Source organism: Pygocentrus nattereri, chromosome 19 (assembly GCF_015220715.1).
Source record: "Pygocentrus nattereri isolate fPygNat1 chromosome 19, fPygNat1.pri, whole genome shotgun sequence".
Classification (NCBI taxonomy): Eukaryota; Metazoa; Chordata; class Actinopteri; order Characiformes; family Serrasalmidae; genus Pygocentrus; species Pygocentrus nattereri.
The window spans coordinates 26,150,599-26,165,358 of NC_051229.1; the positions used below are offsets into that span (position 1 = coordinate 26,150,599).

The window sequence follows — 14,760 nt, forward strand, 5'->3', positions numbered from 1 at the left end:
AGTTTACTTTTAGTCATTTTTAAAATTGAGAATTTCTAAAATTAATATTTTGAAATCACATTTAATACCGTATATTACTTTGTATTCCATCATTACATCATATATTTTAGAATGTTTTGAAACAGTAACTCTATATTTCTCCTCAACCAGTCTTAATGAACACTTACAAAACATTAAGGACAGCTGCCATTTTCAAAAGAATGGACATTTTTGAAGGTTTGATATGACATCGACAATATTAAATTATATATTATGCTTTATACAGTAATGCACTTCTGTAATAAGTCTAAACTATAATTAACTGCATTAGCTCTGTCACTGAATAATTCATAGTACAGAATAATTTATAGCATTAGCTGAATGAATTCATAGTAGTTAATGAATGAAAAGTCTTAATATAAATAACTAAATAATAAGCCTGAACTTTAGGGTATAAAACACACATATACACACACAAACACACACACACACACACACACACACACACACACACACACACAAATACTGCTGTAGTGTCGGTATGAGTTTGAGCAGTGTGTGTCTCTGCTTTGAGGGAATGAGGTCTGACTGAGGCTGGAGGAAGCTGGAAGAATCTATTAACCCAAAGATGGACAGATCAATACTACTCTGTTCTTCACTGCACACACCTGTTCACAGCTTTACGTCCACCTCTCTCTATCAGCTCACATGCAGTGTGTGTAAGTGAGAGACGCCTGTGTGTGATTGCGTATGGCTATTATGAAATTGCTAGAGCTATTAGAAGGGAGCAAGCGAGAGAGAGAGAGAGAGAGAGAGAGAGAGAGAGAGAGAGAGAGAGTGATCAGAACACAACAGTGATACATTTTAGCGATTCTAACATATATTTATTGCAATAGAAGTTTAAACTCTCCTCAGATAAATTATGGTTTGTCAAGTGAAAATAAGCACATATCATCTACAGAGAACAAACTTCAATACGGCATTTTACTGCAAACTGTAACACACATTTTCTATTTATTTGGGTTTAATGTATTGAAAAATTTTTATTTTTTTCTAACATTTTTATACAAATTTTATATACAATATTTGGGATGCTGTGCAAATAAAATGTAAGTAAAAATGAAACCAATTCCAATGATGTGAAAATCATTTAAACCATACATTCAATTAGAAATAGTACAAAGACAACATATCAAATGTGGAAAATGAGAAATGTTATTGTTTTTTGAAAAATATATGCCCATTTTGAATTTGATGCCAACAACATGTTCCAAAAAAGTTGGGTAAAGGCTGATAAAGTTTTGTAATGCTAAAAAAAAAAAAAACACCTGGTGATTAATTGGTAACAGGTCAGTAACATGATGAAAATGCATTCCAGGAGTCTTTCAGAAGCAAAGATTAGGAGGGATTCACCACTCTGTGAAAAACTACATGATCAAACTGTGCAATAATTCAGGAATAACATTTCCTAACATAAAAAAGCAAAGAGCTTTTGCTTTTCATTGTCTAGGGTACATAATAAAATTAAAAGATTCAGAGAATCTGGAAAAGACTGAACAACAGTATTTTCTGGCCACAATCTTTGTGCCCTCAGGTGGCACTGCATTAAAAACAGACATGTTTCTGTAGTGAAAATCACTGCATGGGCTCAGAAAGTTTGTTTATTTCAGCAAGACAATGTCAAACCACATTCTGCACGTATTACAACAGCATGGCTTTTATTTAAAAAGTCCAGGTGCTAAACTGGTCTGATCTATCACCGCTGAAAACATTTGGCTCAGTATGAAATGAAAAATACGATATAGGAGACCCCAAACTGATGAGCAGCTAAAATCCTATATCAAGTATCTCCTCAGTTCCCAAACACTTACAGAGTGTTGTTAAAAGAAGAGGCGATGGCTCCTGAGTGAGGCAACTGTCTAAGGCCCTATCATCAAGAGATCGTAAGTTCAATCCCTGGTGATGCTACAGCCATTCATAGCCAGGAGTCCAGGAGAGTACAACTGGCCTCGCTCTCTCTGGGTGGGTAGGATGGTCAACTCTTCTCCTCCCATCACTCAACGTGATGGTAGCAGCACAGGCGTCTGTTAGCTGATGTAACAGATCTGGCAGTTGGCACTTTCCTCTGAATGTGTTCAGCTGTCCAATGGTGATGCAGTGGCTGGCTTCACAGGTCTCAGAGCACTGAGAGTATCATGTTACTGGGAGAGTCCTAACTAGTGGGTAGAACTGGAGATGAGTAAATTGGGGAGAAAACTGGGTAAAAGTCCAAAAAAAAGGAGAGGTGATGAAACACAGTAGCAAACAAGCCCCCGTCCCAACTTTTTGGAACATGTTATTTGCATCAAATTCATGTTGTTGGCATATATTTTTCAGAAAACAATACAACTTCTCAGTTTCAACATTTGATATGTTGTCTTTTTGCATATCATTATATCATTGCATCCTATGTTTATTTATGTTCTGCACAGCATCCCAACTTTTTCAGAAATGGGGTTGTAAAATAAAAACTTTTTACAATATAATATAAAACATAACATTTGCAGAATCCACATTTGACATTTTTCCCCAATATGTCAAATATGCAAATAAACAGTAATAGTATATTTACATTTGCAGAACTTATTTTCACTAAGAAAATCAACAAAACTTTTGACAAAATCATTTGACAGGGGGTGCCCAAACCTTTTCATACAATTGTAACTGAGAAGCAGAACTAAAACATGTGAGGTAGAAGAACTTTTGATCAAGAACTTTGAGTCAAGTGAATTCTAGTGTCTTCAAGTTGAGTTAAGCCAAGATAACCTATGTAATCAGTTACCTTATAGCTGTAAGACAACATTAATTTTTTTTACACTGAAGAGAAGAAAAGAAAGGAAAACACTTTCAGACTTGACAAGACATTGTTCTTGCAATGATTCTATTCTATTCTATTCTATTCTATTCTATTCTATTCTATTCTATTCTATTCTATTCTATGCTATTCTATTCCTGTAGGCACACTGGGCCCAGCAACAATTTTACAGTATCAATATCTGAATGGAATGAGTCATAAATATTATGTTTTGTAAATAATTGAAAAATGTCACTGTTTCTGTCTCTCGATATACAAATATACACACACACACACACACACACACACACACACACACACACACACACACACACACACATACACACACACACACATACACACACAATGATTAAGGCAAGGCTGGGTGTAGACAACAGTGTACTTGTTATTATTGGACAGGGTGTAATTTATGGTGGCGTTAGAGCAGCCTGCAGACACACATACATGCACACATACACACACACACAGAATTCTTAGAGAATGGACACATATCACAGCCATGCTTTAAACAGACTCCAACACAATAAAAATATAGAACTGCAGTTGTGTGTGTACCATGTGTGTGCACTAACTGTGTACATGTACATGTTTTGCTATCACTGTGCCACCACCTGTTCTAACAATGAAAGAACAACATAAGATTTTATACAAGTGAGGACCTTTTTACTGGTCCTCATTTGAACATGAGCTGTTTTGACAGAGTTTTTTTTGGAAAAACTAAAAGAGCAGAATGATTGTATATTGGTTACTAAGGTTAACATTATAGTTAGAAGTAGGTGTAATTGCTTGGGTACAGCGATATATAAATCCATGGAAATTATTGGGAGTTCCCACATTTAACATAAGACAAATGTGTTGGTGTGTGTGTGTGTGGTGTGTGTTCAGTGTGTGTGCATGTGTGTGTGTGTGTTGTGTTTTCAGTGTGTGTGTGTGTGTGTGTGTGTGTGTGTGTGTGTGTGTGTGTGTGTGTGTGTGTGTGTGTGTGTGAGTGAGTGTGTATGTGTGTGTTCCTGATGCACTCAGTGGTGTGTTTATAGTGATTAGGGAGGCAGAGCCTTGATCCTGCAGAGAATCTACAGTCGGCTACCATACTGATTAATCAGAGAGAGAGAGAGAGAGAGAGAGAGAGAGAGAGAGAGACAGAGGGAAAGACACAATGGTATAGTAAGAATAAAAAAAGAAGAGAGAGAGAGACACAGAGAGAATCAGAGTAAGAAAGAAGAAAAAGATGACACACAGAGAAAAAAATATGAGACTAGAAAACAGGAGGAGAAAGAGTGAAAAAGGGAATAGGAATAATAGGAAGAGAGAGAATAAGATGGAAGAGAGAAATAAAGGGGCTTTAAAAAAGAAATGCGAGAGAGAGAGTGAAAAACGAAAAAGAGAAAAGAGAGTACAATTCGATTTGGTAATACATACAGAAAAATCAAAGATCTGTACAGTACACAAAGTCCTGATTATAAAACTGTATCTAAAAAACTAGTGAGGATGTTTTCATGCAGAGAAATGTGGGGTGAGTGAGTGCAATGTGTGTGTGTGTGTGTGTGCGTGTTAGTGCAGGGGGCGGTGGTGGTGAGTGTGTCTCCACTGTTTATACACACTCACTCACTATGAGAACACACACAGCAAACAGTAGCTCCGAGTCATCCCTGCAACACATGCAGCACCAGGCTGCCAAACACAATGTTATTCTAATTCATTCACTCTTTAGCATATTCCACAGGTGTCCTCTTTAGTATGCAAATGAGCATAGCAGTGAGGGCGGATCACGATCACCGTTTTCAAATTCTAATGGAAACTCTCAAGCAGAGTGTGTGTGGAGGATTGGGTGTTAGCGACCTGGTTGTCTTTAGCACCTTTAGAAATCTATAGTTGAAAATGCAAAGTATATGTTCATAACAATTCTGGATTTAGTTTCTGAAAAGAACAACAGCTTCTGTATAATACAAAGCACATTTTCATTTTTCTAATAAAGGTGGTATTAATAATTATATAGCAGTGATATTTCTTGCATGTGTAAAGCCCACTCCTAATATACATTACAAAAATCCTGTAAGTCACCTGTAAAGCACTAACACATTCATTAGACGACTACATAATCTTCTTCTTCTTCTTCTTTCGGCTGCTCCCTTTAGGGGTCGCCACAGCGGATCATCTGCCTCCATCTTGCCCTATCCATTGCCTCCTCTACTTTCACACCAACCATCTCCATGTCCACCTTCACTACATCCATAAACCTTCTCTGAGGTCTACCTCTTCTCCTTCTACCCAGCAGCTCCATCTCCAACATTCTTTGCCCAATATATCCACTATTCCTCCTCAACACATGTCCAAACCATCTCAACCTGGCCTCTCTGGCTTTATCGCCAAACTGCTCCACCTTCACTGTCCCTCTGATCTGCTCATTTCTAATCTTGTCCAGCCTTGTCACTCCCAATGGAAATCTCAGCATCTTCATCTCGGCCACCTCCAGCTCAGCCTCCTGTCTTTTAGACAGAGCCACAGTTTCCAAACCATGCATCATAGCAGGACGCACAACTGTCTTGTAAACCTTCCCTTTCACTCTTGCTGCTATCCTTCTGTCACACATCAGCCCTGACACCCGTCTCCACCCACTCCATCCTGCCTGCACCCTCTTCTTCACCTCTTTTCTACACTGTCCATTGCTCTGGATGGTTGACCCAAGATATTTGAAGTCATCCACCTTTACGACCTCTACTCCTTGCATCTTCACCTTTCCACCTGCCTCCCTCTCATTCACACACGTATTGTATTCCGTCTCGTCTCTACTGACCTTCATTCCTCTCCTCTCCAGTGCAAACCTCCGCCTCTCCCGATTCTCTTCCACCTGCTCTCTACTCTCACCACAGATTACAATGTCATCTGCAAACATCATGGTCCATGGAGCCTCCTGCCTGACCTCTTCTGTCAACCTGTCCATCACCATTGCAAACAAGAAGGGGCTCAATGCTGATCCCTGATGTAACCCTACCTTCACCTTGAAACCATTTGTCACTCCAACTGCACAACTCACCACTGTCTCACTATCCTCATACAACGTCCTGCACCACCCTAACATACTTTTCAGCTCCACCTGACTTCCTCATACAGTACCACAGTTCCTCTCTTGACACCCTATCATATGCCTTCTCTAGATCCACAAAGACACAATGTAGCTCCTTCTGACCTTCTCTGTACTTCTCTACCAACACTCTCAACGCACAAATTGCATCTGTGGTACTCTTTCTGGGCATGAAACTGCTGATCTGAACCTCTCGCCTTAGCCTTGCTTCAACAACTCTTTCCCATATCTTCATGGTGTGGCTCATCAACTTTATACCTCTGTAGACGACTACATAATGAGATGGCTAATTATATAGTTACTTAATAAATGACTTTTACATTCAATTTATATTCTGTGCTGACTGTGCTCATGTCTACACTTTAGACTTATTTCCCTTTGTTTGGAGATATGCGAGTTGATATGCGAGTAGCTGTAATGATAAGCAGATATTCAAAAGCGAAACTTAACATAGGGCTGTTGAAACTAATGCAGGACTGTAGGCTTACAGACTACTTTTATAACTCATTGAACTAGTTTTAGGAGGCTAACAAAATACAGTAGCACAAGTATTTAGCAGCTTGATGAGAATTACAACTGTAAACACATTTTGTTACCCAAAAAGAATCAAGGGACAACAAGCATGAGGAGCTTCCCCTTCGGCTAACACTAGAGCTAAGCAGTGCAACACTGCTGATAAGTGAACTTACTTTATTTTCCAGGATCTGGTTTGTTACAATCAGGAAATGCAACAAATGTCTAAGACTGAACTTTGGAGGTGTGGAAAAACATCTCTGCAGATAACTTTGAAAAACGTTGAAGAACTGAAGCTGTAATAAGGGAACACTAATAATTAAAAATTTAATGTTCTGTTCAGTTGTTAAAGATTTTCTGTTGAAAATAAGATTTTTGCTATTGTACTGGTACTGCAAAATGAATAAAGTGTACTTAGCAGCTATTGACTGGACATTAAATCGAGGGTGAGGTTTTGCACATAACTGTACATGTGTGTGTCAGTGTATGAATCTGTGTGAGAGTGGACTCACTTAGCTTCTAGAACCAAAGCCAGCACTCCTGCTGCAGCTGGCGCAGCACTGGATGTCCCCGCAAACTGTGTGATACAGCCATCACCAAGGTTAGATACCGTCACCTACATGCGCACACACACACACACACACACACACACACACAGACACAGGCATACACAGAAAGACATACAGAGACACACACACACACACACACACACACACACACACACACACACAGAAAGACATACAGACTCCCACAAACACACACACACACACACACACAGAAAGACATACAGAGACACACATACACACAAAAAGTCATACAGGGACACAGACAGAAAATATACAAAGACACAGATATACAGAGACACACACACACAGGAAGACTTACAGACACACACACACACACACACACACACACACACACACACACACACACACACAGAGAAAGACATATAGAGACACACATACTCACAGAAAGACATACAGGGACACATAAACAGAAAGATATACAGAGACACAGATATACAGAGACACACACACAGAAAGACATACAGACACACACACACACACACACACAAACACACACACAGAAAGACATACAGACACCCACGCACAGACACACAGAAAGACATACAGAGACACACACACAAAAAGACATACAAAGACACACATACACACAGAAATACATACAGAGACACACAAACACATACACACACACACACACACACACACAGAAAGACATACAGAGACACACATACACAGAAAGATATACAGACACACACACACACAGAAAGACATACAGAGACATACACAAAAAGTCATACAGAGACACACACACACAGAAAGACATACAGACTCCCACACACACACACAGAAAGACATACAGAGAAACACATAAACACAGAAAGACATACACACACACACACACACACACACACACAGAAAGACATATAGAGACACATATACACACATCAAGACATACAGGGACACATAGACAGAAAGATATACAGAGACACAGATATATAGAGAGAGACACACAAACAGACACACACACACAGAAAGACATACAGACACACACACACACACACACACAGAAAGAAATACAGAGACACACATACACACAGAAAGACACAGAGACACACATAAACACAGAAAGACATACAGAGACACACAAACACACACACACACACACACACACACACACAGAAAGACATACAGAGACACACATAAACACAGAAATACATACAGACACACAAACACACAAACACACTCACACACACACACACACACACAGAAAGACATACAGAGACACACATACACACAGAAAGACATACAGAGACACACATACACAGAAAGACACACACACACACACACACACACACACAGAAAGACATACAGGGTTACATGTGCACACACAAACAGAAACACACACAGAGACATACAGACATAGACACACACACACGCAAAAACACACACAGGCACACATGTTGTTAATACATCAGTAGCTCCCATCAAATGTGCACCTGCAATGCAATCATACAGAGAGACAGACTATCTGTGGAAGTTCGCTGTGTTTGATGTTCATTCACAGTCTATGAGCTGCCATTTCACCCTGCAGCTTCCTCACACTCCTGCACTGTGTGTTCACACATCAACAGCTCTCTTCACCCCCAATTAACACCTCAAACACACACACACACACACACACATATATTGACTCTGATGTATATAAATATTGGCATTAGGTTTATAATACAGGTGTATGTATATAATAATGTATGTAATATAGGTGTTAATATACAATCTAAAGCTTAATGAGAGTCAAATTGAAGCATCTCCACTCTGTGTCTTTTTCACTGTATCACTTTCTTTTTTATGTCTTACACACACACACACACACACACACACACACACACACACACACAGTTAACTGTAGCTGCTCATGTCCCGGTTACACAGCGGGCCACAGCGGATCATTGATGATACACGGCGAGGTGTTAATTGGCAAATCTCTCAGGATAAGCTAAATATAGCGAACAGCCTGGCAGAGAGACTCTCTCTCTCTCTCTCTTATTCTTTCTACCTTTTTTCTATCTCTTTCTTATTCTCTTTCCTCTTCCCAACTCTGTTATTCTTCTTATTCTCTTTAATCGCTCTATCCTTTATTACTTTTTGTTTTCTTGCTTTCTCTCCTCTCTCTCTTTATTTACTGACTCTTCTTGCTCTCCCCACTTTTCCTTCTCTTTCTCTATTCCCATTTTCCCGTTTTTCCTTTTTCTCTTTTCTTTCTCGTTTTTCTTTATTTTTTTCTTCCTGTCTTTCATTTCTATGTTCTCTCTGTTACTTTTTCTTTTTCTTATTTTTCTCCTTGTCCTTTTTGTTTCCTCATTCTTTTAATCTTTTCCCTCTTCTGCTCTTTCTCACTTTTTCTCTTCCTTTTCTCCCTTTGTCTGTCTTTATCCTCTTTCTCTCCCTCTGTCATACTTTTTCTATTTCTTATCTCTCTTACTCTGCTTTCCTTTCTTATATGTTGTCTTTTCTTCTTTTTTGTCCTTCTTGCTCTTTCTTATTTTCTGTTTCTCTGTTTTGCTCCTATAAGACTGATGTTGTAAAAAATGTAGAAAATGACTATTTTCTATCTAATGCTAAAAAATAAAAAATAAATGTACAAAAATATATTAAACAAATATTCAAATAAATGTCTCCCTGTGCAAGTTGCCGTGGTAACCTCACCAGCGGCGGGGAGTTGATGGTGTTGCTGCCCGTAAGTGTGACGGCCATGACAGCTGGGCAGGGCTCCCCGAAGGAGGCAGGGCTTCCAGTGTGAGTGACAGCTCCAATGGCGATGGTATAGATGCTGTTAACATAGCCGTCTGCTCCACAGTGATCATTCATCATCCCTCCATTACCAGCAGCCCACACAAAGATGCTGCCCTTGCCACCTCGACCCTACACACATTCCCACACCAGGGCTGGGATGTAATGGTATGCAGGTATATATGGGAATATATATTCAGAAATGTATATTCATGTAGCAAACATACTGATTAGACACTCAATTGGCTGCTTCTTTACAAACACTGAAGTTCCTGCTAAAGCCTCAGTAGACTGATAAATCAATGTGCTGATTAGTCATTAATTTCAGTGTTATGGAGCTTTTTTTTTCTGAATGACAATTAAACTAGTAATGTTAGTGATTAGGTTTCTCTTTTATGCATTGTAATGGAATATGTTCCTGAACACATTTAAGCCTTCAGTACTTTTTCAAAATATTTCACCCACCACTGACACACATACTGTATGCCCAGCAGATATTCGATTATACTGATATTCCAAGTCATGAAGTCTACGCCTTCAAAGATGGCCTAATGATATCTGTGAAAAAAATCAATTTTTTTTTGTCATTTTTTTATATAAGCATCATCCTTGTTGGATTTAAACATCCTTGTTGGATTTTAAGTTCTTTTTTGAATGCTGGCATGAGATTCAAGATTTTTTTAAAAACTAAATTTGTCATCTTCAACCTTTGATATTTTGGTAACACTTTATTTGAGGGCTACCTACATATGGGCTTCATAACGCTTTCAGAAGCACTGAATAATGTGTTTATGAAGCACTACTTGAACATTTATTAAGTGCTTATGCCGGTTCTCGCAACGTGACATAAGATGTTTTATGAAATAAATGACATTGTACTGACATAATATGAAAAAATGTTGAACATATTTACAGCACTAAACATATTTAAAACACTATACATAACTATTTATGCCAGCATTCTCAAGATGACATTGTATTGATATCAGGTAAAATATGCTTGGAAAACACCCCCTTTTCCCTCCATGGCATAGATGATTGATGCAATTTTATATCACATCAGAAGGTAGATTACGACAGAGATAGATACATAAAGGTTGTTTTTACAGTTTATGTATGAAGTATTGCTTTTGATTCATGTCATTCTTCTTCTCTCTTAAACCACATATATGAAGTCTTGGTCTTTCAGTAGTGTCACTAGGACAGTGCTTATCTGTTAAGAAGTATGTTTGTCGGCTTCATGAAGGAATTTGATTCCCTTAAACTAAAGTGATGGATATTTGCTTCATTTATAACACTGTTATAAAGTATGATTCCCACAAGATGTAGAGTTTATAAGACAGATGGCTATTTATGAACAATACATATCTGTTCTATGAATGATTTTAAGGCCCTCAAACTAAAGTGGTAACACATTTTCCATCGATAACACCTTCATGTGAAAATGAAGATAATGTTAAATGAAATAAAAGACAATAAATGGAATGTTACATTAACATTAATGTTAACCATATTACTGACTGTAAAGAGCATCTAAAAACAAACACAGTGTGCCTTGGAAAACACAAATATCTGCGCCTTATACATTTTATGCCTGTATATTTCTTGCCTTTGCAATGAAAAAGCAGTATCAAGCTCAGAACTGGTACCTTTTACAGGTTGTACCAACTGATTCATTTGTTTGATATCATAGAAGAGCCTTCCTAATACATAATGACAATGACTAGCTTTTGGTTAACTAATCCAATGCCATAACAGCAGCACAGGAGCAATACAACTATATTTTTAATATTCTCTTTAATTAATCAAATACATATTAAGAAGGTGTCTATACAGCACTAAAGACAGTTTAGTAAGCGTTTTAATACTGTGCAATGTACATGCACTTTTAGCGACGCCACCCACCCACGCAGTCTTTACCAGGGTCCCGCAACAAACACAAATCATCCCGAAAAGGCACGAAAAAAGGCACTGAAGATAAATGCAAATATGCTGTGCGCTGCATATTTAAAGCTCTTTTACACTTTTATTTGCTGTGTGATTCAATTGATAGCTACATATAATATTACGCAGAAGTAACGTAAAGTTCAGATAATTGAGCCCCATAAGCTAGCTTAGCTAAAGTTAGCTGGCTAGTGAACTGCATTGACCCATATGATGCACTGACTATCGGGATGGTCAGACGTCCAGCGAGCTAAAGTTTCAGAGCACCGAGCAGTTAATGGAAAGGGCCACATAGCAAGTAATCTAGCTAACCTAGCTAGCTACAGAAACAGAGTTGTTAGCAGGCTGTCGACCTGCTAATTTAACTTCTATGTTTATCGCTAGCTTGACTTTTAACTTCATCAGCTAGGTTAGCTAACCCTAGCTAACTTTGTTTGAATGTAAGTAACGTTACTTTGCTATGATAAGTACTGTTCATTTTGACAGTGTTTGGATATGTATATCGCAGTAAACATCATATTACTGTATAGCTAAACTTTTTAAAGAGTCCTTATTACATTGAAAGTTTGACAATGTGACGCTATTTATTTCAAATTGCAGAACCGTGTTCCACCAAGTCAGACCAGTCATTTGCTAAGACAAAAGGTTTGTGTGCTGGAAATACAAAAATGACTTTGCTCCCTGTCTCATTTATTAGTCTTAATAATAAATAATAAATATCAATGGAAAAGTTCATTTATTGACACTGCAGTCCAGAAATGCCTTAACCAATAGCCTTTTATTTTTTGCCATTAGTGTTATGGGCATTTCACTGAGCTTGTGACCATGTGTAAGCCTGAGTATTGCTCCCAAGTCAGACTATCCATCTGCAGTTCTGGACCTGCAAAAAGTGAAGGCCCAGGTCGAGATTGAAAAGACAAAGTGTTCTTTTCTTGAAGACAAGTTTAAAGAGCTTCAAGCTTCTAAAGCCTTCCTACAGAGCCAGCTGACAACACTAGAGAAAGGCCAGTCTTCAAGTTCAGGTGTGTTGAGTCTTTTGTTCGTTTGTTTATTTAAAATTTCCAGTATTGCAGTGATTCCATTTAGGTTGTAACAACATCAACTTGTATATAAAATGGTTCACCAATTTCAGCAGTAGAAAGTTATCATTACATGCACTTTATTGTCATAAAATCAGGTAAACTTATTCAAAACAATACACTTCTATCCAAAAAGCTTTTTCACCTTCTCCTTGGGAGTCAAATAGTTGAAACCGATATGCATATGTTATACAGCATAAATGTCTGTATGTTTTTGAAAATATGTTTAGTGGTGTTTATACAATGCCTGTATGTTATTGCCATTTGCACAGATACATCTCTAATCTACTGATGACTTTAGATCAGTGTAGTGTCAAACAGAGATACAGGTCATACACATTTATCTGTAGAATGTTTAACAGTAATTGGCTAAACATACCATGTTAGACAGGAAACCTACTACACTAGCTAGCAAGCTATTGTTAACAGCTACAGTATTTCTTTGCCCAGGGGAGCCTTAAAGCTTGCATTATACTGAAAAAATGAAAGTAATTGCACACAAACAAAATGTCTTACACCAGCAAAATTTCTCTATTTTATTTTGCTTGAAGCGGTGCAGAAATACTTCAAATAAAATAAAGTTTTTGCCTTCTTCTGTAAAGTTACTCTTTTGGAAATTTTTTAAAATCACATAATAATAATGATAATAATAATAATAATAATAATAATAATAATAATAATGAATATTGATTTTGTATTCTTGGTCTCTGTTATAGCAATGCCTTCCAGCATAATGATATCTTCTGACTCAGAGTCTGCTAGGTCCTTCAACTTTTTACTGTCATCTGATGAAGAGGCTAAACCACAAGCCAAAAAAGAGTCATCCCACTATGACAACAGATGGATAAGAAGTGAGTTTGAGTAGTTTGCCCATTATGCATATGGTGACATGCTTTAGATTTTGTGTACAACATTCTTAACATTTCTTAGTCTGTTTTGATTATGTTTGTTTAATTATTTTGGTTTGAGATATTTGTTCAAATAGTAATAGGAAGTAGGCAGGAGTACTGTGAGACTAGTCACATAGCAAAAAGAATGGTTGCAAAGGCAAAGGCTCAGGCCTGTGATGAGCTGTATGAGAGACTGGACAGTAAAGAAGGAGTAAAGGACTTGTATCGTTTGGCTAAATAGAGAGATAGAGCTGGAAAGGATGTACAGCAGGTTAGGCTGATAAAGGACAGAGTGGGAAATGTACTAGTGAGTGAACAGAGAGTGTTGAGTAGATGGAAGGAGGACTTTGAAGAACTAATGAATGAGGAAAACAAGAGAGGAGGACAACGGGGGGAGAGATAGTGGATCAGGAAGTGCAGAGAATTAGTAAGGTTAAAATGAAGGCAGCTTTAAAAAGGTTGAAGAATGGAAAGGCAGTTGGTCCAGATGACATACCTGTGGAGGTATGGAGATGTTTAGGAGAGAAGGCAGTGGACTTTTTAACCAGGTTGTTTTACAAAATCCTGGAGAGTGAGAGGATGTCTGATAAGTGGAGAAGCAGTGTACTGGTCCTCATTTTTAAGAACAAGGCTGATGTGCAGAGCTGCAGTAACTACAGAGGTATAAAGTTGATTAGCCACACCATGAAGGTATGGGAAAGAGTTGTTGAAGCAAGGCTAATGCGAGAGGTTCAGATCAGTGAGCCGCAGTTTGGTTTCATGCCCAGAAACAGTACCACAGATGCAATTTTTGCTTTGAGAGTGTTGGTAGAGAAGTACAGAGAAGGTCAGAAGGAGCTACATTGTGTCTTTGTGGATCTAGAGAAGGCATATGATAGGGTGCCAAGAGAGGAACTGTGGTACTGTATGAGGAAGTCAGGTGGAGCTGAAAAGTATGTTAGGGTGGTGCAGGACATGTATGAGGATAGTGACACAGTGGTGAGGTGTGCAGTTGGAGTGACAAATGGTTTCAAGGTGAAGGCAGGGTTACATCAGGGATCAGCTTTGAGCCCCTTCTTGTTTGCAATGGTGATGGACAGGTTGACAGAAGAGGTCAGGCAGGAGG

At 38.3% G+C, this 14,760-nt stretch overlaps 1 protein-coding gene across 2 annotated transcripts in view; it reads right to left on the minus strand.

Moving 5' to 3' along the window:
• LOC108411523 (PC3-like endoprotease variant B) overlaps nucleotides 1–14,760 on the minus strand; it is a 219,783-nt gene that overhangs the window by 62,204 nt on the left and 142,819 nt on the right. For both annotated transcript variants that reach the window (XM_017683140.2, XM_037530903.1), the window contains exons 11-12: nucleotides 9,659–9,874; nucleotides 6,941–7,044 (exon numbers count right to left, since the gene is read on the minus strand). In XM_017683140.2, coding sequence (XP_017538629.1) covers nucleotides 6,941–7,044; nucleotides 9,659–9,874 — 320 coding nt within the window. The remainder of the gene's footprint in view (nucleotides 1–6,940; nucleotides 7,045–9,658; nucleotides 9,875–14,760) is intronic.